The sequence below is a fragment of the Macaca nemestrina genome, chromosome 5 (assembly GCF_043159975.1).
Source record: "Macaca nemestrina isolate mMacNem1 chromosome 5, mMacNem.hap1, whole genome shotgun sequence".
NCBI classification, from domain to species: Eukaryota; Metazoa; Chordata; class Mammalia; order Primates; family Cercopithecidae; genus Macaca; species Macaca nemestrina.
In genome coordinates this window covers 141,652,774-141,680,363 of record NC_092129.1, presented here as the reverse complement: position 1 = coordinate 141,680,363, position 27,590 = coordinate 141,652,774, and the positions used below count along the sequence as shown (strand labels likewise).

Genomic DNA, 27,590 nt, shown 5'->3' with positions numbered 1-27,590 from the left:
CTTTTTCCCCAAGTATCTTCCTTTCCTTCTCTAGAAGAAATAAAGTTGGAAGAGAAAGAAGCAAAAGTGAAGTAAAAACAAATAGAAGGACCTAAAGGTACATCCTCAGTTCTGTGGTAATACCTACCCCATCACCCACATCCCCACCCACCAAGGCACCAGTGGCAGGGGATGGAATAGCTAAAGGAATGAAAGGAGGGGCCCCACCTCGGTTACACAGCAGTAACCTGCCTGGGGCCACCAAAGACCAGAGTCCAGATCCCCAGTGAGGTGCACCTCACTGGGTGGTGCAGCAGAGTCCCCTGGCTCAACCTCTGACCCTGGAGAAGTTGGCACGCACCACTCCCAAAGCCCCACTGGGCCTCTCATGGGAGCTCCCTCCTTTACCTGGCCTGAAACAGGATAACTCCTCCTGGGCCAGCCCCAGGTCTCCCAGGCTGACAGCTCTTCCAGGCTGCCCTGGCCCTCACTCCATCCCCCCTGTGGCCCCAGAATGGGGAAAGGTCCCGAGTCTGGTTGAATGGCATCTATAGCACTGCAGCCATTCAAGTGTGACTTGGAGCTTCCCAACCCCATGCTGGACTCCTCATTACCCACTCCTCCAGTTTGTCTTGCCCCAGACCCCAGATCACCCTGGATAGCGGGTCCCCGAAACAAGAGTTCTTTAGAATGCTGCCATCACCTGTCCCTAGGCAGTTGCATCCTCCAGCACAAAGATCCAAACTCCTGCTGCAAAGTTCTGCTCATACCCTTTAAGAAAACTCTCAACCCTTCCTCCACTTCACTGGTTCTCTCTGTGCCTCCCCAATGCCTGATAGATGTCCAGTTACTGCAGAACATAACACGTACTGGGATAGATGATCCAAACACAAGTCATGAACAGCATTTGTTAGTATAGTAGACATTTCCGTAGGACACAGATCATCCCAGTGGTCCTCATACCCATTGACCAAGTCCCATTTTCCTCCCCTCCTCCAGCAGAGGGTCCCTACACTCCAGCAGGCAGGCTGAGCTGGCCTGGCTCCTCCCTGGAGCTCCAGGTAACCCCATCGCAATGCCCATCCCCTCTCCAGCTGCCCCAAGGGGGTGCTCACCTTACCGTCTAGGTGCTCTTAGAGGCTGCTGGCTGGTCCAATTCCTTCTCTGAGAAACGGATCAGCCAGACCCAGTCGACAGGCCAGCAGACAAGTGGAGGTGGGCGGGGAATCCAGGCAGGAGTGGCCTGGCATTTCCTGGCAGAGTCCTGCCTCCCAGCTGCCCTAAAGAGGGGTGAAGGAGAATGTCCCTCTCTATTGGCAAAGTCCAGCCCAGGTAAGGGAGTAGCTGAGGATCCCAGAAGTCAGTGACCTTGCTAGTCTAGGTCTGCAAGGAAGGAGGGAGGGAGGGAGACAACCTGGGTGTAGGTGCTGCTCCTTGAAACCCCTCCCTACAGTGCCCTCTGCTGGTGAGTGGCTGTCCCCAGCCAGAGGCTATTATTAAATTAAAATGGCAGATAGGAGGAGGAGGGAACTTTCATCTGAGTTTCTGAAACTATAATGTGCCCCACAGTCACCTGGGAGATCTTGTTAAAATGAAGGCTCTGAATCTGTCAGTCTAGTGTGGGGCCTGAGATTCTGCAGCTCAAAGAAGCTCCCAGCTGATGCCAATGCAACCGGTCCAGGGAGCTTAGAGAGCATCTAGTTCCACCCGCTCCCTGCACAGAGAAGACAATGGAGGCACTGAGAGGGTAAATGACTCACCAGTTGCTGGTGTACCTGAGATGTACCCATATCTGTTCCTTACACCAGGTGCTTTCTACTTCCCCCACCCAAAGTTGGCAGAAACACTACCGCCTGGGAGACGGCTGAACTTTGGGGCCATTTGCCATTCTGAGTTCTGAGAAACTCTGACTAGGAGCGATGGCACCACAGAATGAAAACTCCTTGTGGAGAGGAACTTTTCCCGTGTTTTCTGCTGTCTCCTCAGCTCCTGGTACAGCCTGATAGATAGAAGGTGTTCAATAAAGATGTCTTGAATGAGTGAGTGAAGAAGTTGAGAGGGAAGAGGATGCATTTTGGATCCAAGTGACCGACACTGAGCCCAGGTGAGCGACAGGTTGGCTATGTAATATTAGGCAAGCTACTTAATTTCTCTGAGCCTCAATTCCCTTGTCTGTCAAATGCAGATAAGAATATCTACCTCGTGTGAGATAATAATTGTCATTATTGAGCTAACAAATGTAAAATGCCCACCACTGAATGGGTGGTCAATAGATGGTAACTGTTATCACCAGGGTCTGGCCTCCTGCAGTTGAGGAGGCGTGGTGAACGCCCCTAGGCCACTAGTTATCATCTCCCGTAGAAAATAAGTAACTTCCTCTGCTTTTGTCTCAGTTAATAATTCTCTAGCCTCTTGTCTCTGACTGCAATCCCCTCCCCTCTGCTTCCTTCCCTGGTGGAGGTGAGAGGGTGGAATAAACCTCCCACAGGAGCCCAGTACCCCAAAGTGCAGACATGTATCAAAGGAATGGGTAGAGAGCAGGCAACCTGGGAAGCAGACCTCATGCCTAAAGACAAGCCAGGAAGGGTGGTCAGAACTTTGAGAGGGAACGAAGGGAGTGGGGTAGGGGTGTTCGTCTTTAACAAAGCTCTGTTTGAGTCACACAGGAGGCTGGACTTTGCCAACAGATAGGGACACTCTTCCCTACCCCTCTTTAGGGAGGCTGGGAGGCAGGACTTTCTGCCAGGGCGCCAGGTCACTCCTCCCTGACTCCCCACCCACCTCCACTTGTCAGCTCCCTTCTCCTCTGAGTCATAAAGTCCTAGGGGTTTGTGAAAGATCTGTCGAGCTAGGGTTATAAGCCAGGAAGGTCATGCCAACCAGGAGGCTATAACCGGGGGCTGTGTTCATGGATTATGAACTCACTTCCAAAGCTGGTGCTTGCCACTCTTGGGGACAATCCCAATTATAAGGAGGCTCCTGGAGAAATCTGAAGGCTCATACCACTCACTCCCATGGCCACAGAGCTGTTTCATGGGATGCAGAGACCACAGGCATCAATAGCATTAGAACTGGGGGCTGGGCTGTCACAGTAGGGCCAGGTCTCTCAGTGTCAAACCCTCACCACAAACCCTCAAACATTCCATCAAGGGGTAGCCTCCAGAGGCCAGGCACCAAGGAGAGTCTAGTAGGCCAGGGGGCTCCTCCTGAGAGGAACTCTTTGGGGCCATGAAACAGCAACTTGGACTTCCCAGCCAGTGTCACCACCCTTCTCATCTGAGAAAAGCAGACCAGCTGGGAGCACCACTCCACCCTCCTCCCAGCCCCACCTTCTTCCCAGCCCCACCCTCCTCTGCCTTCCACACATCATATGTCGTCAGGCCCCCCACCAGGAAGGTGTGCTGCCAGAGGTAAGGGGAGCACAGGCCTGGGAACGAGGAGGTACTGGGAGAGGCAGGTGTCAGGAGAAAAGAGGATGGGGCCAAGGAGGGGCAGGGAGGGGGCCTCCATCACTGGACAGAAATGTAGAAAAACAGGAAGGCAGAAGATGAGCAAGTGGACAGTGAGGAGCAGAGAAAGACAAGTAGAAATATGCACAGGCGGGCACGCTGCTCAGCTGTGTCCCAGATCCTCCAGGACCAGTGTCCTCGACCCTTGACAGAAAAGGATGGATTAGGGCCGGGCACAGTGGCTCACGCCTGTAATCCCAGCACTTTGGGAGGCCAAAGTGGGTAAATCACCTGAGGTCAGGAGTTCGAGACCAGCCTGACCAACACGGCAAAACCCCGTCTCTACTAAAAATACAAAATTAGCCAGGCATGGTGATGCACGCCTGTAATCCCAGCTACTAGGGAGGCTGAGACAGGAGAATCACTTGAACTTGGGAGGTGGAGGTTGCAGTGAACCGAGATTGCACCATTGCACTCCAGCCTGGGCAACAAGAATGAAACTCTGTGTCAAAAGGGGCCTTGGTTGTAGGAAGGTCTGTACATTGTCCCGCATGCAAATGACGTGCAAAGCAACATGCCAATCAGCATGGCAGCATTTTAATCAAAGACCCAGGCAGTTGTTTCCTTGAAAAGTCAGGCCACAAGAAACCTGAACACTTAACCTGAACACTTGTGCTTACATCCTGACACTCTGGGAATGGAAAGACGGAGCAGGAAGCTCATCCCCCCTGGATCCAGGGGTAGAAGAGAGCTAAAGGTTCAGAAAAAGGAATCCACAGTGTCAACAGGCCAAGTTTGAATTTGGGCAGGAGATAAGCCTGGGTGTGCCCCATGAGTGTGCCAGTCTAATATGGTGAGATAAGCCTGGGACAGATGGGCTGCCGTATTTGTGACTAGAAAAGAGCCCCCAGGAATCTCTGGCTCCTGCCTTCAGATTGTGATCTTTCCAGGTTGGTAGATCAGCTTAGGTAGAACAGTTCTCAATGAGGGCCAGCTACACACCTGGCTAAGTGCTGCCCACTGTGGGAGGCAGAAAAGCTGGTCACCCGGGACCTTATCTCCAGGAGTCAGAAGCACTTGGAGGAAGGTCTTTCACTCAGAAGCAGTTACCAGTGCTGGGCAGTGTCCTCCAAGTGCCAGAGGAATGCTGTGGAGAAAAGAAGTCCATGGAAGCCAGGAGATGGGCAACGTGGGGCCTGGGGTTGGAGAGAGCTCAGAGGTACAGGACTGGAGCTGGACCAGGGAGAGAGGAAGGACCTCCATGACTAGACCTCCTCTGAGGGGCTCAGGCCAGGAAATGAGTCAGGTTAGGAGGCAGAGACAGACGAGGAGTCGCAGGGGAAGGCTCATCACTAGCGTGTTCTCTGCCTCCCCAGATTTTGCCTCCTAAAGGTGAATGCAGCTTCAAGGGGCCATCTTTGTGCTCCTGCCCCACCTGGGGCCCATCCTGGTCTGGCTGTTCACTCGTGATCACATGGCTGGTTGGTGTGAGGGCCCGAGGATGCTGTCCTGGTGCCCACTCCACAAAGTCGTATTGCTTGTACAGACAGCCATCTACTCTGTCGTGGGGTGAGTACTTGTTTCTCACACATGGCCCTGGTACCCAGTGGGGTGGGAACAAGTCCCCTGTATCTGAATTACTCCCATATATTGGCCTCCAAAGGCAGGCACTTTGGCTTGCCTCTTATGGTGGGTCCTCCAGAAAGTAAGAAACCCTCGATGCCTGCCTGGGGTTCCAGTTAGCCCTTCTTCCACCCTCTCTAAGTCTCCCAGCCCCTCCCCAACCTCGCTGTGCCCAGCTCCTCCCACCAACTCCCTCCCTAGCCCTTAAATGATGCCTAGACCCATTCGCCCCCATTTCAGCCCACAAGGGTATCCAAGAGTCCTTATGCCAGAGAGTCTCCTCCATTCACCGTGGAACCTCCCATTGAATGATTTTGCCACCATCTCTCCACAGCTATGCCTCCTACCTGGTGTGGAAGGACCTGGGAGGGGGCTTGGGGTGGCCCCTGGCCCTGCCTCTTGGCCTCTATGCTGTTCAGCTCACCATCAGCTGGGCTGTCCTGGTTCTCTTTTTCACAGCCCACAACCCTGGTCTGGTAAGGCACACGGGGATCAGTAGCAGAAGTAATGTGGGAGAGGGTGAAACCACCTGGCCCCAGAAGCACATAATTTGGCAGAGCAATTGAGTGCAGGCAGGTAATGGATGGGCAGACTTCTCTGCACTTCCATGGTGTGCACAGAGCCCCAGGGACTTAGCTTGTGGCTGGGCTGGGCACTGCAGAAAGGTGGAGGTGCTGGTTCTTGGGCGGCCAGCTGACCCCCGGCCCCTGTGCCCAGGCCCTGCTGCACCTGCTGCTGCTGTATGGGCTGGTGGTGAGCACAGCACTGATTTGGCATCCGATCAACAAACTGGCTGCCCTGCTACTGCTGCCCTACCTAGCCTGGCTCACCGTGACTTCAGCCCTCACCTACCACCTGTGGAGGGACAGCCTTTGTCCAGTGCACCAGCCTCAACCCACGGAGAAGAGCGACTGAGGCCTTAGGGCACGGGAGAGGAGGGACGGCCAGGGTGGGGAGGAAGAGTCTGCAAGCAGGGCTGTGGAGCTAGGGTTCACCCCAATGGGACCACCCTCCTGGGTTCCCTGGTGCCGTTTTTCCTTAGAAATCAAAGAAATGGGAAAGAGGGGGGAAAGCGATTTCACACTTAAATAATAAAATCCTATCAGTAACTCTGAAGGTATGATGTGAAGTGTGTATTTGAATGCATAATATGATGCCTAGGGCGGCAGAGTGGGATGGAAGCTTCTGGACCTGTGTGTGAGTGTGTGTGCGTGAATGAATGTGTGAAGGCCCATGGGGGAGGGGTGGGCACACCAGCTCACCTCCACTCACATGCCTCCCCACCTGGCATAAAGATTTAGCACTCAGATGTTTAATTGCCTGAAAAACAAAAGGCTTTTAAACTGACAAAAAAGCCAAAACAGAAAAATACACTTTATAAAAAGGGTACTACAGGGCCAGGCACTGTGGCTCATGCCTATAATCCCAGCACTGTGGGAGGCCAAGGCAGGTGGATCACGAGGTCAGGAGTTCGAGACCAGCCTGGCCAACATGGTAAAACCCTGTCTCTAAAAACACAGAAATTAGCTGGGCACAGTGGTGCGCACCAGTAGTCCCAGCTACTCAAGAGGCTGAGGCAGGAGATTCACTTGAACCCGGGGAAGCGGAGGTTGCAGTGAGCCTAGATCATGCCAATGCACTCCAGCCTGGGCGACAGAGTGAGATTCCATCTCAAAAAAAAGTGGGGATACTAATTATACATGTTAAGGTTATATAGTATATATTATACATTAATTTATATATCAGATTTATGATGCAGTATCTCGTTATAACATATACTATCGTTATATGATATATATGTGATGCATCTCTGAGAAATAAGATTATAGACCTTCTTTTTTGCTTTCATATATTCCTATGCTTGCTTTATTTTACATCAATTAATCACTATTAGAATAAGGCAAAGAACATTGAAAAAAAAAGAGATTATGCCTCGGAGTGCTGACAGGTGAATTCATAAGAGCTTCTTATTCAGCCGTCTATCTTGCTTCTCTTTTTCTAAACCTTCTTAGTGGCTTTTTCATTTTTGTCTCCTCCCTTCTCTGATTTTCTTCTGTCCTTGTTTCAAAGCCCTGATGGTGGCAAGGAGTGACTGCCCCTGAGTATGCCTCCTCAAATCTTTAACAAGGTCAGCTGGAAGACCAAGACACCTTGCGGTAGGGGGTCTCCACCTGCTGCATGATGGGATCACCAGCAGTGTTTAAAAATCCTCATCAGCCTCTCCAGGGAGGAGGCCTGAGCATCAACATTTTTAAAACGTCCCGAGACCTCCCCAGGTGCAGCCAAGGCTAAGAACCACAGCTGTTTGGAGCTTCTTAAAAAATGCATATTCCTCAGACCCCACTCAAGACCCATAAATGAGAACATTGTGGGTGGGCTCTTGGCATCTTTAGATTTAAAACCTCCTGAGCACTTCTGTCAGCTGCTAGCTAGTTTGAGTGCTTTGGGCACAGATCATTTATCAGGGCCCGTTTAGCCTTGACAATCTGAGGTTTCGTGAGCTGAGTTTTAGAGCTGAAACAAACTGTGTGCTCTCAGGTGAGAAGCCAGCAGGGCAGCATAATTTGAGAAGGGGAGTGGCTCTTTCCAGAGCTCACCCAAGAGAGGGAGTCTGCAGCCTCCCCTCCTCCACCAAGGGCATGCTCAGCCCAGTGGGTCAGGTCACGGGCACCCCAGGACACAGTGTCCCACCCACCTTTGTATCTCCAGCCCCAGGGCAGGGCAGAGCACAGAGTAGGTGCTTGTATGTTTTTATTTGTTGATTAATTTAATGAATACATGAACACATTGTCATACTTCAAAAACAAATGCTGACCAGCACCCTGCCGCCACCCCTACCCCCACCCCTACTCTGGAACAACTGAAAAAAGAATGGAAAGGCTTAAATCATTTTGGAAACTCCTGGTTCTAATGTGCAACCAAACTGAGATCCGTTGCTGCAGGACACTGCTTCTCAAAATGTGCCCCAGAGACCTCCTGAGACACTTGTTGGGACTCCAGACCCATGAAATCAGATCATCTTGGGGAGTGAGAGCAATAGGGCATGGTGATTTGCAGTTCTGGTCGTGGAGTCAGACCAACCTGGGGTTGGATACTGACTCTGTTATCTATTAACTGGTAACCTGGTGCAACTTTTAGCTATAAATACTGATTGACAGAGGAGAGGCTAGGAACCCACAATACATGGGTTCTTACCCCAGCTCTACTACCATTGTGTGATCTTGGCAAGTGGGTACTCCAGACTTTATCTTCCATTACCATTACTATCATCTCATAATAATATATGCATTGTAATATTTGCTACCAATTTTATTCATTACCAGCTAATTCTAGAAGTTAGGCGGAACCTCCATAAAGATGTACGATGCCTATGGTATTACTTTGACCTCCCCAAGGCAAGCTGGAACCACTAACCCATGCCTCTAGCTTTGGACTTAGCCCTAGAAGAAAGCTTAATTTGGGCAGTGTCCCAAGCCCTGGGCTGGCATGACTGCCTGATACAGCATGAGCCAAGCTAAAGAGATTTTTGGCCATGTGCAGAAACTCAGCATGAAAGGGCAGAATCCCAGCTCCAAACTCTTATCCTCTGACTCCAAAGTTGTCCTTAAAATCCCCCTCTGCCCCAGTTCCTTGGTTCCTGGGTGAAGGGAGCCTCTAATCCCACAGTCTCCCAACCTTCCTGGGACTCTTGTCTTTCCCCTTACCCACTTCCCAGTTCAGAGCCCAGCCTAGTGGACACCTGCCTTTGGCCCTCTTGTTACTTAAGAGCTGTGCCTAAATAGACTTGGAGCTGCCTCTTCTCTTTGCAAGTGTGTCCCAGGATCCCACCATTCAGATTGTGTGCACATTTTTGTTCTGAGGCAGTATTTTTCCATTTGCCTCTGATACGGTGAGTCGGAGAGAGACAAGATCATACGGCTCTGCAGATCTCCCATCCAGTGGCTGCAGAGCTACTAGGTAAAACAGCAGATCCAGGAGGTGTCATATCTCATTCTTTTGTATCCTAGTCCATCCTTTCCTCCTCTAAACCTTCACTCTTCCTTCACTCTTCCTCACTTTGCCAATTTCTGCAGAATGGAGACATAGAGGGGCTAGGTGAGATGGCAGACTAGTAGGTGTATGCCCAGTGGACAAAGGTTGGTCAGCTGGGCTAGGAACGGGGCAGAGTGCAGGATGTATTTATTCTGCACATCTCTGGCCCCTCCTACCTACAGGCAGGTAGAGCTGCTTCGTAGGAGAAGCCTGGAGGCCCCTGAATGTTGTCAGTCCTGGGCCAGGGCTCCAAAGTCTCTTTTCTTTTGTGAACGGCCACCATCTGCTCTATCTCTTGGGGTTCCCCTGCACCCCAAGCCCAGTTTCAGAGTCTTCCCAGAGGGCCCCTTTCTTGTAGTTCCAGAACACAAGCACACAATCCTTTGAAGGATTTTACCGCTGATTCTCATCAGCAGCTCACAAGGTACTCAGTCCAAAGCCCAACTTTGCTGAGAACTTCCTCAGATCTCCACCTGCCTCTTCTATCCTCAGGTAGAGCCCACCAAAACATTTACCCACCTCCCAGACTCCTTCTCCCCCCACCCCTACAAAGTCGAGGACACGCCATACATTTAGGCTCTTCTTCTGATATGGAAGCCAGGGGAAGCTGTCTCTGGTCATACCAGGGCCTCAGTCATATTCATCAGGGCCTCATTTATCCCTTTCCAAGGTCCCATGGCCCACACAGAGATTATCTGCTAAGAGAAGCACCAGAAAATCCCCCTAGCTCTTCCACTTGCACCTACTCCAACATATTTCTCATCTTAAGGGCTGAAATTCTCCTCTCAAAAGTTGACTGTAGTTTGTCACCTCCTCCCAGTAGGTTCTTTGGCCTTGCAAACACCCCTTCAAAGAGGAATACTATTTTTTTTTTTTTTTTGAATCTCGCTCTGTCTGGTTTTTTTTGTTTTTTTGTTTTTTTTTTGAGTCTCACTCTGTCGCCCAGGCTGGAGTGCAGTGGCCGGATCTCAGCTCACTGCAAACTCCGCCTCCCAGGTTTACGCCATTCTCCTGCCTCAGCCTCCCGAGTAGCTAGGACTAGGACTACAGGCGCCCGCCACCTCGCCCGGCTAGTTTTTTGTATTTTTTTAGTAGAGACGGGGTTTCACCGTGTTAACCAGGATGGTCTTGATCTCCTGACCTCGTGATCTGCCCGTCTCGGCCTCCCAAAGTGCTGGGATTACAGGCTTGAGCCACCGTGCCAAAGAGGAATACTATTAGTCACCTTAATGTCCATGATCCTTATCAGATCACTTTCTTCAAAGACTGAAAGTGCCAGCCGCAGTAGCTGGGCAGTGCCAGGAGTAGCTACTGGAATGGAAACCATGGTGACCAGGACTAAAGTCCCGGGAGTCACCATTTTACCCAGGGTGGCGTGTCCCACATGGCAAGGCAAGGATTGTGTCCTGTACAGAAGACTGTAAACCCTGCCCTGCCCTGTGATTCTGGTGCCTTCTCCAATCCCAGCCTCAGACTCTGGGAGACCCTTGGCCCCCTCCCCTCTTCACTGGCCAAGGCTGCTCAAAGCCCTGGACACCTCGTGTTTATATCAACAGAGCCGTTGCTAGAGGAAGCAGCCTCCTGCCCTCCAGAGGGGTGTCTGGTGCCCGAGGCCTGTTGTTTGTGTACCTTGTCTCAGTAGTGACCGGAGGGGCAGGCACGCCTGGGCTGGGTCTCTGGGGCAACGCACTGTTGGGGTCCCAGCTGTCCCTGCACATAAAGCACCAACTCCATCAATGCACCCCTGAGGTATCCTCTTTCAGGGAGTGAGAATTTAAACCTTCCTCTGGTGAGGCTTCTATTTTCCACCAGCCCCCCTCCTGGCCTCTCTGCTCCCTTCCCAATGAGGGCAGCTCCATGTCCGGCCAAGATCCAAGGAACAACCGTGCCTGACCCTGTCTTCTCCTTCTCAACCACCTCCTGGAATCTCTGAATGTTTTCTGAAATGACCGTGGGAAATGGGACAGGGAGAGGCATGCTGCAGTGTATCCCAGGCCTAACCCAGCTCCTTCCAGCCACTGCCATCCCAACAAGAAGGGGGCAAGGACTGGCAGAGACAGGATGGGAGGATTCCAATTTTGGTTTCCATCCCCAGATACTAGCTGTCTGGTGTCTCTTAACCTGTACCCCCACCACACAGAGATACATACACACACACACACACACACACACACACACACACACACACCTTCATGTACCAATTACTTCCTAGAGTCTGTTCTTCCTGCAAGAACTCCTTCTCAGCCCCTTCAACTCCCACTGGTCTCTGTCCTTCCCTTCTCCCAGAGCTGGGCCTCAGGGGTGCTGGCAGCAGTTGAGACTGAATGGTGAAGAAGGTAAAACATGACTCTGGAAGCACATGGCTCTGCCCTCTCTAGCTGCATCACTTTGGGCAAGTCACTTAACCTCTCTGGTCTCAATTTCCTCACCAGAAAAATTAGGATAATAATAGTACCTACCCCAAACATCCTTGTGAGGAATAAATGAGTTAACCTACATAATATTTTAGGGCAATGTCAGGATGTCAGCTCTCCTTGTTACTAAATTCCAGGGAATATGACACAGCAGGAGAAGCATGGAACTTGGGAGCTGACAGATTTGGGTTCAAATCCCAGCACCCCACTGACTCCACGTGTGACCTTGAATGAAATACCTTACTGCCCAGTATCCTCCTGTGCAGGAGGGGGACTATTGATAGAACCTGACCCAACAGGGTTAACACTGGGGATGGGGTGTGCGAGTCCTAAAGAGTATAGAGGCAGCTGTAGGGAGAGGAGTCAAGCTCCTGGCATCTGATCCCCCAGATTAGTTGTTGCACTCTGGGGTGAGCAGGGTAAACTGGTATGACTTGGAAAGGAGAGCCAGAGACCAGCCAGGAATTCAGGCCCCCAGGAGGTGCCATAAATAGCCAGAGCAGATCAGAGGGCCTCCAGGGATGGCAGGTTGGGAGACGAGGAAGGCTCAAAGAAGCAGTGAAAAAGGAAGCTGTCAGTCATCAGTCTGGGGGCAGACCCAGGGCCCTCTCCCAAAGGTCAAAGGGAAAATTGTAAGATAGAAGAAAGGGGTCAACTCTTAAGAAAGGACCAGGCTGAGACCACCTGTGCACCATTCACTCTGAGCTGTTGAGAGAGGCAGGAAATTCTCGCCACACCATTCACCTGTGGTCTTCACAAGCCCACTCTGCGCCCTATTTTCTGCTTTTTGACCATTTGGAAATAGAAATCAATAGCACAGCCTGTGTCACAGATGGGAGAGCAGAGGCTCAGAGATGTCAAGTGATTTGTCCAAGATCACACAGTGAATCAGGGGCTAAGATGGGGATATGAACACAGAATATTTTTTGCCTCCTAATCCAGGGTTATACATGACAGCCAAAATAGAAGGCCCTGTCCTCAGGGAGGAAGTCTTTCTTGCAGGAGAACAGTGAACTGAAAGGATCCATCCTCCTTGCTTTCTTCCCCAAGACATTTTACTCTTCCTCCGTTGATCCAGGCATATCACCGTAGCTGGGCCTGGGAAGTGGGAGACGGATGCACATTTATAATGCTTCAGAGATGTTTTATCAAAGGTAGCTGTGTGCAGCCCTGGGACTAGGCTGAACTTGGGCTCCAAAGACCTGAACTCGAAGCCCGTGTGATCTTATACAAATCACTTCACCTTTCTCAGCCACAAGTCCCTAACTTGCAAAATGAGGTCCATAATTCACACCCATGTGAGACTGGTGTAAGGACTAAATGAGATAATGCATGCTTGAGTGCTTGATTAATGCCCCAAATATGATAAAAGCTGGGAGCCCCTGGTGAGGCAGCACCTTATTCATCTCTGTACTCTTGGTATTTACCACAGCACCTGGAACATAGGAACCTCTGATAAATGTTGACTGAACAAGAAAATGAAGTAAACTCTTTGCATTTAAACGTGGGATGTTTGTGTCATAACACATTCTTTGCAGTTTATCAGCTGCCACTGTCTTTTTATTGTGGACACAGGAACTATTACCTCTACTCTGTGCTTTATTCTCCTGGAAAAATGTTTGAAAAAATAAGATGTGGATAAAAATGCTTTCAGTGGCCGGGCGCGGTGGCTCATGCCGCCCAGCACTTTGGGAAGCCGAGTCAGGCAGATCACGAGGTCAGGAGATGGAGACCATCCTGGCCAACACGGTGAAACCCTGTTTCTACTAAAATCACAAAAATCAGCCGGGCGTGGTGGCACGCACCAGTAGTCCCAGCTACTTGGGAGGCTGAGGCAGGAGAATCACTTGAACCCGGGAGGCGGAGGTTGCAGTGAGCCAAGATCGTGCCATTGCATTCCAGTCTGGCGACAAAGTAAGACTCCATCTCAAAAAAAAAAAAAAAAAAAAAGCTTTTAGTAGTAAATCCAAAAGGTAGGGGACCATATAATTTATTGTTCACAGCGGGACACCTTTGGGAGTAAAGGGGTGCTATTAGTAATTATGTCTGGACAACAGGAAGAAACCATGAGCATCCTGGCAAACAAAATGCTGGGCATCACACTAACGGAGCACTCTGCTGCTCACTCTCTGGAGGAGGGAGCCCAAATCTTCCAAGCCATCTTGACTCCTCTGCTCTAGTCAGACCCTCTAAAGGGTGCCCTACCCTCTCATCTCCACCAGCCAAACCCATTTGGAGCTATTTTCAGATCCACTCCCCAGTGTTCTTGGGTTCCTCATTTTCAACCTACAAGTGACCCCGACCCCTTCCTTCTGCTTCCCTGAGAATGGCCTAGAGTGTTTGCACTGCTCTAAACACAAAGACTTTTGCCCCTGCTAAGTACCCATCATGAGAGCTGCAAAAATCATCTAACCATTCTCTGCTGCTGTTCCAGCTCAGGGTCTTTTCTAGGAGACCCCATCATCTCTCTCCGGCCTCAGTAGGTTTCTCATTGGTCCCCTGCCTCTGCTCTTCCCAAGTGCTCAGACCACCTGTCTCATCTGTTCAGAGACAAAGGCTTCCCACCTCACTCAGAGAAAAAGCAAGGTACTTATGACAGCCCATAAGGCCCCAGTCCCTTTTACCCTTGTTATCTCTTTGGTTTGATCTCTTAGAACTCTCCAGTCACCCAGATGTCCTCACTAGTTCCTCAAACACCCCAGGAATGCTCCCTTCTCAGAGCCTTTGCTCACGTTGTTCCCTTCCTGGGAACGCTTTCCTCTTATATATCCAAATGATTAGTTCCCTTGCCTCCGTCACACCTTCTTCAATTGTCTCCTTTTCAAAGTCTTTCACCCTGGCCATCCTATAAGGATGTAACCCCACCTCTTAGCACTTCCTGTTTCCATTTCCTGTCTTTTCTCCTTGGCACTTATCAGCACCAAATAGACCATGTATTTTACTTATCTTATTTGTTGTCCAGTCCCTCAAGCTCCACAAATCATCACAGCAGGGATTTTCATTTGCTTTGTTCTTTTGCCATATTCCCAGTACCTGAAACAGCACCTGGCAGAGAGTAGATGCTCAATAAATATTTGTTAAGATGAATAAAAGACTGACTGTGAGGCCACATAGCACAGAGGTTGAATATTTGGCCTGAAGTACAAAGGCCTGCGTTTTAATCCTGGCTCTGCACACTTCTGTGAGTCTCAGTTTACCTGTAACATGGGATAATACACATCTCCTCCCACGGCTGTGGCAAGCATACATCTGATTTCATCTAAACCCCTAAACCCACTGCCTGGCCTATTTCAAAATCTCTGAGCTAAGTAAATGGCAGCTATTGTTACTCAGGGAGGCTCCTGATCGATTTGACATTACATTATGGCTTCGTAATAGGCAAATCAGCACCCGCCACTTTTGAGTCACAACTCACACACTTTCTCCCCAAATTGTCAGTTTTGATCCCACCTCTTCCCGGGCCCCTCCTTTCCTAAACCCACGTTCCCCCAGAGGAAATGGCCTGGGTCTTTTTGCAGTCATCCCCTTTCACACACATCTCCTCCTGCTTAAATCTCAGAAGGCCACCCTCCTAAATCTCAAGATGCCTGCCCTGGGGCCCCTTCCACACTCTCCCCCAGTGGAGCTAGGGAAGTTGGGTGGGAAACAAAGGGGAGAACATGAGGTGAGCTGAAAGGGAGAGGGAGAGGAGAGCAGGCCAAGCCATACCCACCTGCCAGGTTCCTGTCTTTGCCTACTGATAAATAGGGGATACTAATGGCCAGATTTTCCATTCCCCCACCCCAGCACCCGCCGTCACTCAATTAAAAAAAGATAGAGGGAGAGAGCCTGGGGGAGGGGCAGGAGGCCTTGGCTATAAAGCCTGTGGCTAAGTGGGGAGAGCACGAAGTCTGGCCTGCTGGGTCCTTTTCCCGTCATCCCCAGCCAGATTTAGCTGCTGACAGCTGCTTGGGACTCTGCCGCCAGAGCCTGGCCCAGATCTGCCTGCCTCTCCTTTCTCTCAGTGACTCCTGAGCCACAGACCCTCCATGGCCCAGAAGGAAGAGGCTGCTGCAGCCGCTGAGGCTGCCTCCCAGAATGGGGAGGATCTGGAGAACCTGGACGACCCTGAGAAGCTGAAAGAGCTGATTGAGCTGCCGCCCTTTGAGATTGTCACAGGGTAAGCCTCAGATGTGGGCCAGGGTTCTGCTCCCTAGAAGAGTGCAGGCTTGGGGTAGGCTGTGGAAATTCAGGATGGTATTTTATCAGGCGTCAGGGCCAGCTACAACCCTGCAGCAGTGAGAGTGCACCAGTGGGCACGGCAGGGGTGGTAGGGGACCCAGCAGCAAATTCTCATGGCTTCTTAGGGTGACACCTTGGGCTCTCTAATCAGGGAGAGGTAGGAGGAGCTCCTTGGAGGCAAGAGCCCAGAAAATAAAACCACCCTTCAGGCCTCCTGGTATTGGGACAGCCACCTGCCTCTCTGGGTAGAGGCTTAGTCCTAGGGAGTTTGGTGAGGACAGAGGATGAGACTGGCACATCTATATGTGGCTCCGGTCAAAGCACCCCTTCCCCTCAACTTCTCTCTCTGTTCCTGAGTGGGTCTCTCTACTAGCCATAGGCCTCTAGCCCTTTCATTAGAGCTCCTTCCTGGAGTAGAAGCTCCCAAGACAGGAAAGATAGATCCATCCTTTCCCAAGACTCAGAAGCAGCTTTTTTCTTATTAAATCTATTCTGAGTCTCCTCAGGGGCTGTTCCATAGAGAAACAGAGAAATTACATGCAGATAACGCAGCCCAGGAGCTTATGGACACAGGAGCTGTTCCAACATGTTCAGGCATTGCCTAGAGGAACTGGGACCCAAAGAAAAGGTTCTACAGACTGCGAGGAGGGGGCTGTGTGCAGGGTACCTCTGTCTTTCCCAGATTATATCATCTCCAAGAAGAAAACTAAGTAGGCTGCTTCCTCTTCCCTTTCTATTCCTGTAGTGGAAGACCCTGCTAAATCCTGAGCAAAGAATAAAGGAATCTATAAGGCCACATTTCCTCCCTGAACCAAACGTTTCCTTCATGGGGTGTCCAGGAATGCCCACAGGCAGAGTGGGTGCGAGACTAAGAGAAGTTTCAGGAAGAAAGGAGGCATGATGCTTTCAAGGGGGAAAGGAAGCCCTGAATGGCAATTTGGACTTGATATTTCAAGCTTGGCAAGTGATTTTCAAGTCAGCCACAGTTTTAGCACTTATAACATGAAGAACCTATACTAGTAAGGTCCCTTCCAGCTCAGATGTTTTCTGATTTCCAAGAGAACCTAAGGGAAAATGCACCCTATTTCCTGAGGCAAGAGTAGCCCCTGAACTTCCATTTGCCCATGCCCACCCAACTAATCTCACCCTCATCCTAGGATTAAGGGAGCAGCTGGGCACAGATTAATATAGACACAGGGAAAGCCTAGGGCAGCCTGGCTACGACAGTCCTCAATTCCAGTGGCTTTCTTATGGAAGGAGAGCCTTTTTCTAACACTCAAGCATGCTGGTACACACTATCCTTAGTCATACACACACGCGTGTGCACACTACACTCTGTGTGGCATTCCAACACAGAGGCAAGGTGGGTCAAGAACAGAATTAGACTGTTTGTTGAGCTAAACATGCTTAGGGGGTCCCAGAGCAATGGATCCTGAAGGGTTAAGTCCACTGACATAACTTCTATTTGTCCAGGGCTTTATAATCACAACATAGTTTCATGAACATGAGACCATTCAACACTCAGCACAAAGGTAGGAGAAGGAGATGTATTATTGCCACTTCACAGAGGGGGAAACTGACACTCAGGGAGATTGAATGATATGTCCAAAACCACAGAACCGGGCACATCTTCTGACTCCCAGCAAAGTATCCTTTCTACTGGTCTCTTATTCATTCTGGGTTCCAGGTTTCCCAGAGCTCCACGTTATCTCCATCTGGGAGGTAGAGAGGATCAGAGGCTTCTTAGGACCCAAGGCTCAGAAAAAGAGGCACAGAAGGGGCAGCGTTCTGAGCATTCTGTGAGCAGTTCAGGTGGGAGGTAGAGCCCTGAGTGTTTCCTGGCCACAAGTAACGGCTGTGGAGAGCTGTCTCCTGGGCTCCTCTGGGTAAACAGATGGCTTAAAATAGCCCAGAGGTGCAGCTGGGTCTGTACAGGGACAGGTTGAGGGAACAGCTTTCCTCTCCTTCCCTCTTGAGATGCATTCACCCCAGGAATCCCTCCTGGAGTCAAGGGGGTCACCAAAGCAGCTCCTTTTCTAGCCTGGTCTCCAATAGTGAAGATCTTTAGTGCTCCTTATATTTGGGCCACAAACTAGCAGAAGAGCAGGTGGCTTTTCAGGAAACAGTCTGACATGAGGAGGGGGTAGCTGGTAGGAAGGAGAGATGCCCAGTTCATGGTTGAATAGGGCATTCAGGATAGAAAGTGGAACTGAGCACATTAACAAAATAACATGGTAGAATGTTCTGGAAAAGGGCCTAGGACTGCCGTAGCGCGCTGAAGCCAGCTCCTGTTGGTTTATAAGTCTCTTCCCAATTCTGCATCCAGTGATATCACCTTGGGAGCTTGAAATCTCCATAATGGGAGTACTTACCTTATGGAAATCAGCAAACTTTAGAAATCAGGGATTCTTCCTTCTATCAGAGAGCTGAGCGTTACACTTACCAGCACACCACTGAAAACCAGAAACCTCTGAAAGTGAGAAGAAGAGCAGTGGAAAATGGATCGAGTTTGGTAATGCTTAAGATGGAGCTCCAAAGGATACAATTTGAGGCCTGGAGAAGGCATCATATGTATCATACATCAATTTCCTTTTTGTTTTTTGGAGATGGGATATTGCTTCTTGCTCTGTTGCCCAGGATGGAATGCAGTGGTGCAATCACAGCTCACTGTCGTCTCAACCTCCCGGGCTCAGGTGATCCTCCTGCCTCAGCCTCCTAAGTAGCTAAGACTACAGGTGAATGCTACCACACCCAGCTAATTTTTGTATTTTTTATAGAGATGGGTTCTCACTGTGTTGCCCAGGCTGGTCTCAAACTCCTGGCTTCAAGCAATCCTCATGCCTCAGCCTCCCAAAGTGCTAGGACTACAGGCATGAGCCACTGTGCCCAGACTAGCTTTGAGTGTCTACTGTTGTCCAAAACCTTAGAAGTTGGATTATTCACTCTTTCAGGTGAGGAAACTAAACCTCAGAGGGATTAAGTCATATGGCCAAAGCTTGTAGATGGAGTACGATGTGAACCCCAGGACTGTCTGACTCCAAATCATCACACTGCATCCAAAAAACCAGAGAGGATTCTTTTTATATTTACTGAATAGGAGTTGATCATTTACTGCCTGTTTCCCCCGTTAGTATTCAACCTCTACGAGGATAGCACTTTGTCTTTTTCACTGCTTTATCCTTAGCACCAAGCTCCTGATAGGTACTCAATACGTATTTGTTGAATAAATGAATGACCTAATGAATAAGAACCTCTTGTGTGGTTTTTAGGCTCTCTGTCAGACAAGATAGGGAGTGAACTGGGGGAGGGTTTCTTGAGGACAGCAGCTCAGGGTGTATGAAGATCCAGCAGCATGAGGCTTAGGTAAGAATTCCCCTGGCTCATGCCTGCTTCTGGACACAGCACGTTTTAGTGGAGCTCTGGGGCACCAGAGCTGGTTGCTCCCCAGCTTTCCAACCCAGTGAGAAGTGACTGTGACTCTGCCTGGCAACACCCTTGATGTGAGCTTGGCTTTGTCTCTAGTTATGTTGTGTATGTTTTTACAGAAAGCAGAACCTCCTATCCAAGGGATTATTATGGAACAAAGATAAATGGCACACAGAATGATTCTTCTTCTAACCACTTCTTTAGCTACCAGTAGTTTACTCTGGCCATGTAAGGAACACAGAGAGGCAGTGTCCAGAGGAGAAGGGCGAGATAAGGAGTGAGAGGACTTCGACACCAGTTAACATCAGACACAGCCCTTTACCCTCACCCTGGCCTCTGGAGCACGCTGGGTGGTGTGTCATCAAGAAAAGAAGGCGATCCACTGACTGGCCAACCTGCCTTCCACAGTGGGTTGGGGGCAGGTCAAAGCTCAGGTGTAAAGACCATGCCTCCCAGGGAAAACAGGCAAGTCCAGGGCTTCCCTTGGGCAAAATCCCATCCAGTCCCACAATTCGGAGCTCCCTTCTCAGCTCTAGGGAGTCAGGCTGCTAGAACGCTCTGCTCCTGCTCTTACTACTCTTTCTGATTATGTCCACTCCTTGATATCTGCTTGGAAAAGTGCTCTGAGAAAGCAGAAGGCCAATGAAACCAGCAATCCTCCCTCTTTCACGCCAGTCACCAGTAGGTCTAGTGAGGGAAAGCTGAAACAAGTCAACACATAATAACCTGTGAGTAGATTTTTCCACTCATGGATTATTCTAGAGCAAATGTTTAATCTCAGCCCAGCTTCAACTGCCCTCTGGGCTGCTTCCTTTCACAGTATAGATTTATGCTTAAAAAATTCAAATGTTTTGAACGTGAACCTGAGAAAAATGTATTACATTTACTCACATTCCTTCTCCCTCCATCAAGCAGATTATCTTCCCATTTTTTTTTTTTTAGATATTTGGACTCTCTGTTTCCTCCCAAGTGAATTGAAATGCCCAGTAGCCTGGGTCTAAGTAGATGAAGTGTGACTGGCCTTGTTTGCAGAAAGTATGAGGAAACGGTGCTTAGCAAGGTGCTATCAGAGGCTGGGGAGAGGGAATAGAAATCAGGCTGTAGCTTTCTATGCATGAGGAAGTGACTGGATCAGGGAAAGAAATCTACTACCAGCATCTCTCTCCTGACCACCGCCACCACCCCCAGCCCACCACCCCACACACACACACACACACCCACACACACGCGCGCGTGCGCGCACACCCACACACACACCTCTACCGGTAAAATATTTTCTGGGTTAAATGTAAAGGACTATAGTTAAATATGATACTTAGACCTATCATGCTACTTTAAAAAACCTGCTGGTGATTATTTAACAAGTCAGGTGTCATTATTTACTTCCTTCCACTAGTGGGCATAATAGTGTTAATTTATTCTGTGAGTCTACAAAATTGCCCGAGATGGCCATGTTGTCTAGCTCCCTGTAGAAATTCCAGACCTCTACTACCTCTGTTCTCCTGGTTTTCCCCCAGGACCTAGCTATTTCAGTATGTGAGAGGCCTAAAGAATCTCATCTGACCTTTTTGCTCCTTCTAGAAGACCAAGAAACCCATTCAGAAATCAAGCAAGTTTAGTCTCTGAGCAAGCCCAAGGGAACGACTGGGAACCAAACCTTCCCTGCCTTTCCTTTGCTCCTTGAAAGCACTTCTTTTCCTGAGGCATCTAGTCCAGAAGGCTCTGCTGAGGGACAGAGTAGATTCTAGGGCTGCTCGCCAGAGGGGTCGGAAACAGGTATTCATAGAGATGACCTTTCTTCCTCTCCCTGAGGTTTCAAGTTTCTCTGGGTCTTCTCCTCTTGCCTAGGGAAGAGGAGAAGGGGAAAATGTCAGAGCTTAAGAAGGGCAGAAAGAAACAGTCACCTCACAACCATCCAAGCCAATTTGCAATTGCATGCTGGGCCAAATTCACACTGGCCTAAATTCATACTTTCAGCTGGGCTATACTGAGCAAAGTTGGAGCCATGCTTTTGGGAGCTTCAGAAGGAAAAGAGGGACCACACAGCAACTGCTGTTCAAGCCTCCAAGCTATTTGAGTAGCCATGAATACTTGCAAGGGTTCCACCTGACAATCCATCATATAGGTGGCCCTGGATTAGACTTGGGGAGGGGGGCAAAAGGGCTTGAAGAGCAAGTTTGGGCAGGAAAGGTAAGCTCTGTGCTTCTCAAAAGCAAAAAGGCACTCCAGGAACTGAAGGGACCATTTGGCAACTGGTAAAGTTCAGGAGTGGTCTGGTGGGGTGAGTACCTTTTGGGAGCACTCACTATAAGTGAACGCCTAACAGGGACTGAGAAGAAGAGCAGGGAAACATCAGTCTATCCATTCTCCTAAAATGTTAAGTAAACAATAAACACCTCCAACTAGGGACAGAGGGGCTTAGAGAGCTAAGTATAGTACCTAAAGGAATCCTGGGGCTGGGTCCTCAAACACATCCATCTCCACAGTGGAAAACGAACCTGACAGCAAGGGACATGGAAACTTGGGTGGTGGACACATTTTGGTGATGGGCGGGGGTGAGGGAATCCTGCAGGGAAATAAGTCAAGTTTACTCATATCTTTGGCATCTGCTGCTTATCCCTAGGCAGCCAAGGCCCTGGGATACCAGGGATTCCCCTGCAGCCCAAGGAGTCTGGTGACTTCTTTGCGTAAAGAGAAGAGGTGGAGATAGGCAATAGTAGAATCAAGGGTGCCATAGCTATCTCTTGGGGTAGCCAGAGAGATTACATTTTTAAAAAGGAAAACATTGAGTCTTTCTAGCTGGTACTCATCTCCTCCTCTTCTGACATTTTTCATCTCTCCTATTAAAACTTCATTTTCTTTGGCCTTCAAACTTGCACAAATCTTGCCTATTTTAGAAAAACACACACATACACATAAAAGTAAAAACAATCTTCAACTCTTTTTTCTTCTCCTTGTTATTACCAAAATTTTCAGAATTCCTGGCCTTTTCCCGCTATAGTTAAATATGATACTTAGACCTATCATGCTACTTAAACAAATCTGATGGTAGAATGTTCTGGAAAAAAAAAAAATCCTGCTGTTTTCATTTCCTAACCATCCATCTCCTCCTCAAAGGCACCCACACAATTCATCACCGAGTCTAGTGTCCTAAGACACCTACTGAACTTGTTCAATTTGAGGCTTTTCCTCAGCTTCACACCATATGCCTATTGCCACCAGAGTAATCTTGCATGGACATCACTTTTATTGTTTTTCTTCTCAAGAACCTGTAACAATTCTCTACTGCCTCCTGAATCAAGGCTATACTTTCGAGAACCTTCATAATACTTCCCCTACTGTACCTATCCAATTTTAGCAGTCTTGTAATGTTCTCAGCTGTTTCATTGACATCTTCTCTGTCCAGCTGCAATCTAGCTGCTAAATTATAAGCATCTGGAGGGCAGACACCAAGTCCTTTAAGATTTTGAAGTGACTCAATACTAAATACAGGCTTAATTATCCCAAGATACCCTTGAGTAGTCTGGCCTCACAGACAAAATTTCTTGGACACTTACCATGTGACAATCCCTTTACCTGAAAGTTAACACAGACTTGAGAAGTAGTCACTAGGAGAGCATGGTATTGCAAGTTTTAGGCCATTTCACGCCAAGATGCAATTTACATGAGTTACAAGGAAGAGAAAAGCAAGCATAAAATGCCTGCAAAATCTTTGTCTTGCTCTGTCTTGAGAAATTTTATATGCTTGCTACTTACCTGGCCACTTATTGAAATCATCCAAAGAGCTTTTTAAAAATACTGATGCTTGGACCAACTCTCCACATGTTCTGATTTAATTGGTTTGGCATGAGGCCCAGGCATTAACATTCTTAGTCTTCTAGGTGATTCTAAGGTATAGGCAGGTTAAAGATTCAATAATTTAGAAATGTAGGGGTGTGTTGTGCTGGAAGAGAGATGGTGGAGACAATGTTTGGAGACTCTTCCTAGTAGGGTGACCAGAATGCACACCTCAATCCAAATTCTCCTCTCCTTCAGAGAGACCCTTTTGGATTTTTTAATACTTTTTTTTTTTTTTTTTTTTTTTTGGTCACTCATGTTACCACAGGCAAGACCTATTTCTAGTAAGAGTGAATGCATATCTGAAATACTGATCTGGAAGAGCTACCTACTCTAGGCTGGTTCTAGAAACAAGAACTTATTATTCTTTCCTGTCCTTTTGTCTCCTTGACCTACAGAGAACGGCTGCCTGCCAACTTCTTTAAATTCCAGTTCCGGAATGTGGAGTACAGTTCCGGGAGGAACAAGACCTTCCTCTGCTATGTGGTTGAAGCACAGGGCAAGGGGGGCCAAGTGCAGGCATCTCGGGGATACCTAGAGGATGAACATGCGGCTGCCCATGCAGAGGAAGCTTTCTTCAACACCATCCTGCCAGCCTTTGACCCAGCCCTGCGGTACAATGTCACCTGGTATGTGTCCTCCAGCCCCTGTGCAGCGTGCGCTGACCGCATTACCAAAACCCTTAGCAAGACCAAGAACCTGCGTCTGCTCATTCTGGTGGGGCGACTCTTCATGTGGGAGGAGCCGGAGATCCAGGCTGCTCTGAAGAAGCTGAAGGAGGCTGGCTGTAAGCTGCGCATCATGAAGCCCCAGGACTTCGAATACGTCTGGCAGAATTTTGTGGAGCAAGAAGAGGGTGAATCCAAGGCCTTTCAGCCCTGGGAAGACGTTCAGGAGAACTTCCTATACTATGAGGAGAAGCTGGCAGACATCCTGAAGTAGGGCAACTGGGCTCGGCCTCACGTGAGTTTTCATGGTGCCATGGCACCATCACTTTATGATGTTAACTCCAGTAGAAGGTGTGAGGTCAGGTAGAATGAGTGATACATCTGATTTTCCTTTGGAAGGGTTTCATTTCTCTGCTTTTGACTGGTTGTAAATATAGTTTAGAACATCATGTCTCTTTACTCTGAATCCCTTTCTAAACTTTTCCCTCCCACACTTCCGTATCAAAGTAACTTTCCCCTAACTTACAATACTCAAGGTTGACAGGAATCCTAAAACTTCCATGAGACAAGATGACCTTCTTTGGTAAGATTAAGATGTGCAAGGACCTGCTACTGAACCACAGCAGAGAAGATACTGAAATCCTCTGAGTATGCCCCCGTGTACATGTCAGAGATTACTAACTCTAGACACCTTCTAGATGTCCCACTCCCATATCCACTGGCAATCTTACCATTCCATTTTTCTCTAATGAATGTTTTTCAGTCCTTCAGGGCCAATTTTTTCACTTATGGTTAATTTTGAAATTCCCCAAATGTACTGGTATTTAACTTTTTTTTAGCCAGACCTGCTTTCATGTTTTCAAACAAATGGCTACACTTTGAAGGAGACCAATAATTGCTGAGTGAAAATATAATACGAGAACATTTCCCTTATGTTGAGAAGACCTTAGCAGAATTCATGAAGGATGTTGAATGCAGGAATGGGGATAATACAGTAACAAGCTGGTCCATGCAGGAATATTTAAAGAGTTAAAAAAGATGTTTGTAAATTAGACAGCAGCTCAGAAGTAACCTCTCACAGATATCAAGAGGTGATAGGAGAAAGATTAGCTATTTAAGCAAATAATTAGGACACAATTAAGGCCAATTTGGCCCCTTGCTGAGGGTAAATTAAACTCTAACAGAAACAGGCCAATTACCCTCAGGAAAGAGGGCTAAACGATCCTTTACTATCTTTTGCAGTCTGATGGAGTTTGCACCTACAGAAATGCTATGACTAAGCCCCCCTTGCAAGGTCCCAGTTACTGATCAAAATCTTCCAGTAATAGAGGAGGGGTCCTCACGACACTCTTACCCGACTTTAATTCTGCAACAACTCACATATTACTAAAACATGAAAACAACATGCTTCCATGAAGATAATTTACTTTTGGTCTTTCTCACTCCTAACACACTTAAGATGTCACTTCATAGACACGTTTAGGAAATATCAGTGTTCCAGGGCTTGATGTTGACAGGTGTTTTCTATCAGACATGCGCATGGGCACCTGATCATTCTCAAGCTGAGCATTTGCCAACCCATGAAGATACAACTTTCAGCCATTTCTTTAAAAAAGCAGGACTCAGTCAGTGAGCCTATGGTAGGGTATACTGTGTGGTACTCTGCTCACATAAAATAAGACACTTGGTAGTGGTGAACAGTGGTCAAAACAGATTTCTCAGTGTGCCCTCTGAAAATATAAAATTTAACTTTTAGAATTCCTTGAAGATGTTCTTAGTGTATGTACTGTCACTGTAATTATAAACCCAACATAGATTCTACAGACTTAACCGGCAGCTTAAAATTTAATCCCAGTATACTTTCCTTTCAAACAGCTTTCAGAGTCAAGGACCCAGCTGCCTAACTAGCAAGTCCTTAGGGCTTTTAAAATTTTTTTTTCAGTGATTTTTTTCTCATTAAAATTAAGCATTTCAAAGAAGATTTAAAATATGTTTAAATTTTGGATTGAGGGTTGTATCTTATACTAATCTAAACAGAAGTAAAAGAAATAAATCACTGAGGAAAAAGTAAATAAGTCAGATTCTTTTTAAATAAAATATTACTAGACATCTTCAATTATAACCCTCCTTCCATTAAATATAACTATATTATCTGGACCCATTAACACGCTTCCCTGTCTTCTATTTGAATTGCTCATGTTTCTGAAGGGAAAGGTTAAGATACACCAAGTTAAAAAAAAAAAAAAAAAAAAAAAAACTGGCATGAGATAGTTGTAATCTAAAAGCCCAAAAGAACAACCCTGCTTACTTAAAATAATCTTGAGAAATGAGCATTTGTTAAATAAAGTGTCTTATTTTACACATTTCTTATTTCATCTTTTGTTTTTTTAAAAAAATGACAAAATAGTATTTAATCCTATATTTAGTCAAAAGACCAGAGTTAAAGCAGATCTCTTCTGGGGCTTTTTCTGCGTAAACTACATCAAAACATGAACGAAAGACTGGCTTCTGATTTAGTCAATCCTGGGTAAATCAGAAACCAAAGGAAACTCTGGAGGAGAAATTAAGGGACTTGTTGGGAAGGGCACACTGAAGCCTTAGTTCAAAAAGAAACGAGTCATTGTTGGGGGTCAGCAGGGATCTCAGTAAGACGTTTTGTTTGTTTATTTTACCAAGGTCTTCCTGTTGCCACCAAGAGACAGCAGTGACATGTATAGCCATCTGGGACATGCCTGTCTTCCTAATACCATTTGGAGCTGGACAACATTTGACACCAACCAATCATACTGGACAAGGCCCTTAGAGGACTTGAAATATACTTCTCATGCTGTAATTCATTTAGGCTGTGCCTCTCTCTCTAATGCTGCTCTTGGGAAGGACGAAAGCGACCTGCAAGGAGAGAAATGCAACCATCCATGGGCTCCAGTCAACTATGGGACTGAAGGTCCTAATTGCTCAACCAAGGGGGCTGCTTAACACAAACAGCCTCAGACCCAAGGTTTAGATTTCTGAAATATGCAGTTTATGTTAAGTTGGGTATTTTTTAAAAAAAGAAAAACAGCAACATTAATAAAAGAAGTGGTGTGTTTTTCCCGTGGCCAGATTTTTAAGAAACTCGAACATTTGGAAGTTGCCACAGACCAGTGAGCCAGTTCCAGACACGGGGACACCCCAGGCTATGAACCAAGCTGTGGTTAAACCAGGACTTGCCTAGACAATGTAGAATAACTCTCCCATACAGATTTCTTACGACAATCAAATGAAGGCCTTTCCCTTCTCTGAAGGCAAGTAATCTGGCAGAAGGTGGAACAAAAAGCATGAGAAATCTATGGTAGCCACATCCCAAATGCCAGTTAAAAAGCAACTAGCTTCTTTATTAGAGAGGAGCGGGTGAAAAGTAGTAGTTTAATGTTCAGATATACACTCATTTAAAAGTATTCAATACATGATGTTTGATGGTAATGGCAGAATGATGTCAAGTCTCTCTTTTTTTTAAAGGTTTGTTTGAGTCCTATGTGGAAGCAAAAATTCACAGGTGAATTTCTGGGTGTTTGCCAAACTCTAACTAGGTTTCCAGGAATAATGTGTTCACCCTGATTACCAGGACATGCCTCCTTTCCCCAGGCTTCAAGTGTGATAAGTCGTCGGAATTTGACCCAAGACTACTATCAGCAAATGAAGAAGTGCTTTATCACATTCCTGCTGAGTCCCAGAATTCCACTGACAGCCAGTCCTGGATGAGACTAGGTTCTGTTTAAAGAATCAAGGCTCAAACGCCACGGGAAAAAAAAAAAAAATAATAACCATAATCTCTTTAAAAAAGTAAAGGAAGCCTAGAAAATCCATGTTTTGACTTGTGTTAAGGTTTACAGATGGTACTCAATTTACAATGGTTTGTCTTGCAATTCTTTGACTTTACAACAGTGCAAAAGCCATACACA

General features: G+C 47.8%; 2 protein-coding genes across 4 annotated transcripts; both read left to right on the top strand.

Annotated features, from left to right (window-relative positions):
- Window positions 1–1,205: 1,205 nt before the first annotated feature.
- Window positions 1,206–6,177, top strand: LOC105489650 (translocator protein 2). Of its 3 annotated transcripts, XM_011754651.3 has the most exons (5): window positions 1,206–1,311; window positions 1,966–2,083; window positions 4,805–4,997; window positions 5,386–5,527; window positions 5,769–6,177. In XM_011754651.3, exons 3-5 carry the CDS (start codon window positions 4,825–4,827, stop codon window positions 5,964–5,966), a joined length of 513 nt encoding a protein of 170 aa, XP_011752953.1. In that variant the 5' UTR covers window positions 1,206–1,311; window positions 1,966–2,083; window positions 4,805–4,824; the 3' UTR covers window positions 5,967–6,177. The 3 variants fall into 3 exon arrangements, with proteins under 3 accessions (XP_011752953.1, XP_011752954.1, XP_011752955.1); XM_011754652.3 differs by lacking the exons at window positions 1,206–1,311; window positions 1,966–2,083 and adding an exon at window positions 3,335–3,389 and having other exon boundaries at window positions 5,769–6,176; XM_011754653.3 differs by lacking the exons at window positions 1,206–1,311; window positions 1,966–2,083 and adding an exon at window positions 4,290–4,378.
- A 9,199-nt stretch (window positions 6,178–15,376) lies between these two features.
- On the top strand, window positions 15,377–26,740 carry LOC105489648 (apolipoprotein B mRNA editing enzyme catalytic subunit 2). The gene is made up of 3 exons (XM_011754649.3): window positions 15,377–15,656; window positions 23,380–23,944; window positions 26,326–26,740. The coding sequence occupies exons 1-2, from the start codon at window positions 15,526–15,528 to the stop codon at window positions 23,921–23,923; spliced, it is 675 nt and encodes a 224-aa protein (XP_011752951.1). The 5' UTR covers window positions 15,377–15,525; the 3' UTR covers window positions 23,924–23,944; window positions 26,326–26,740.
- The last annotated feature ends 850 nt before the right edge of the window (window positions 26,741–27,590 follow it).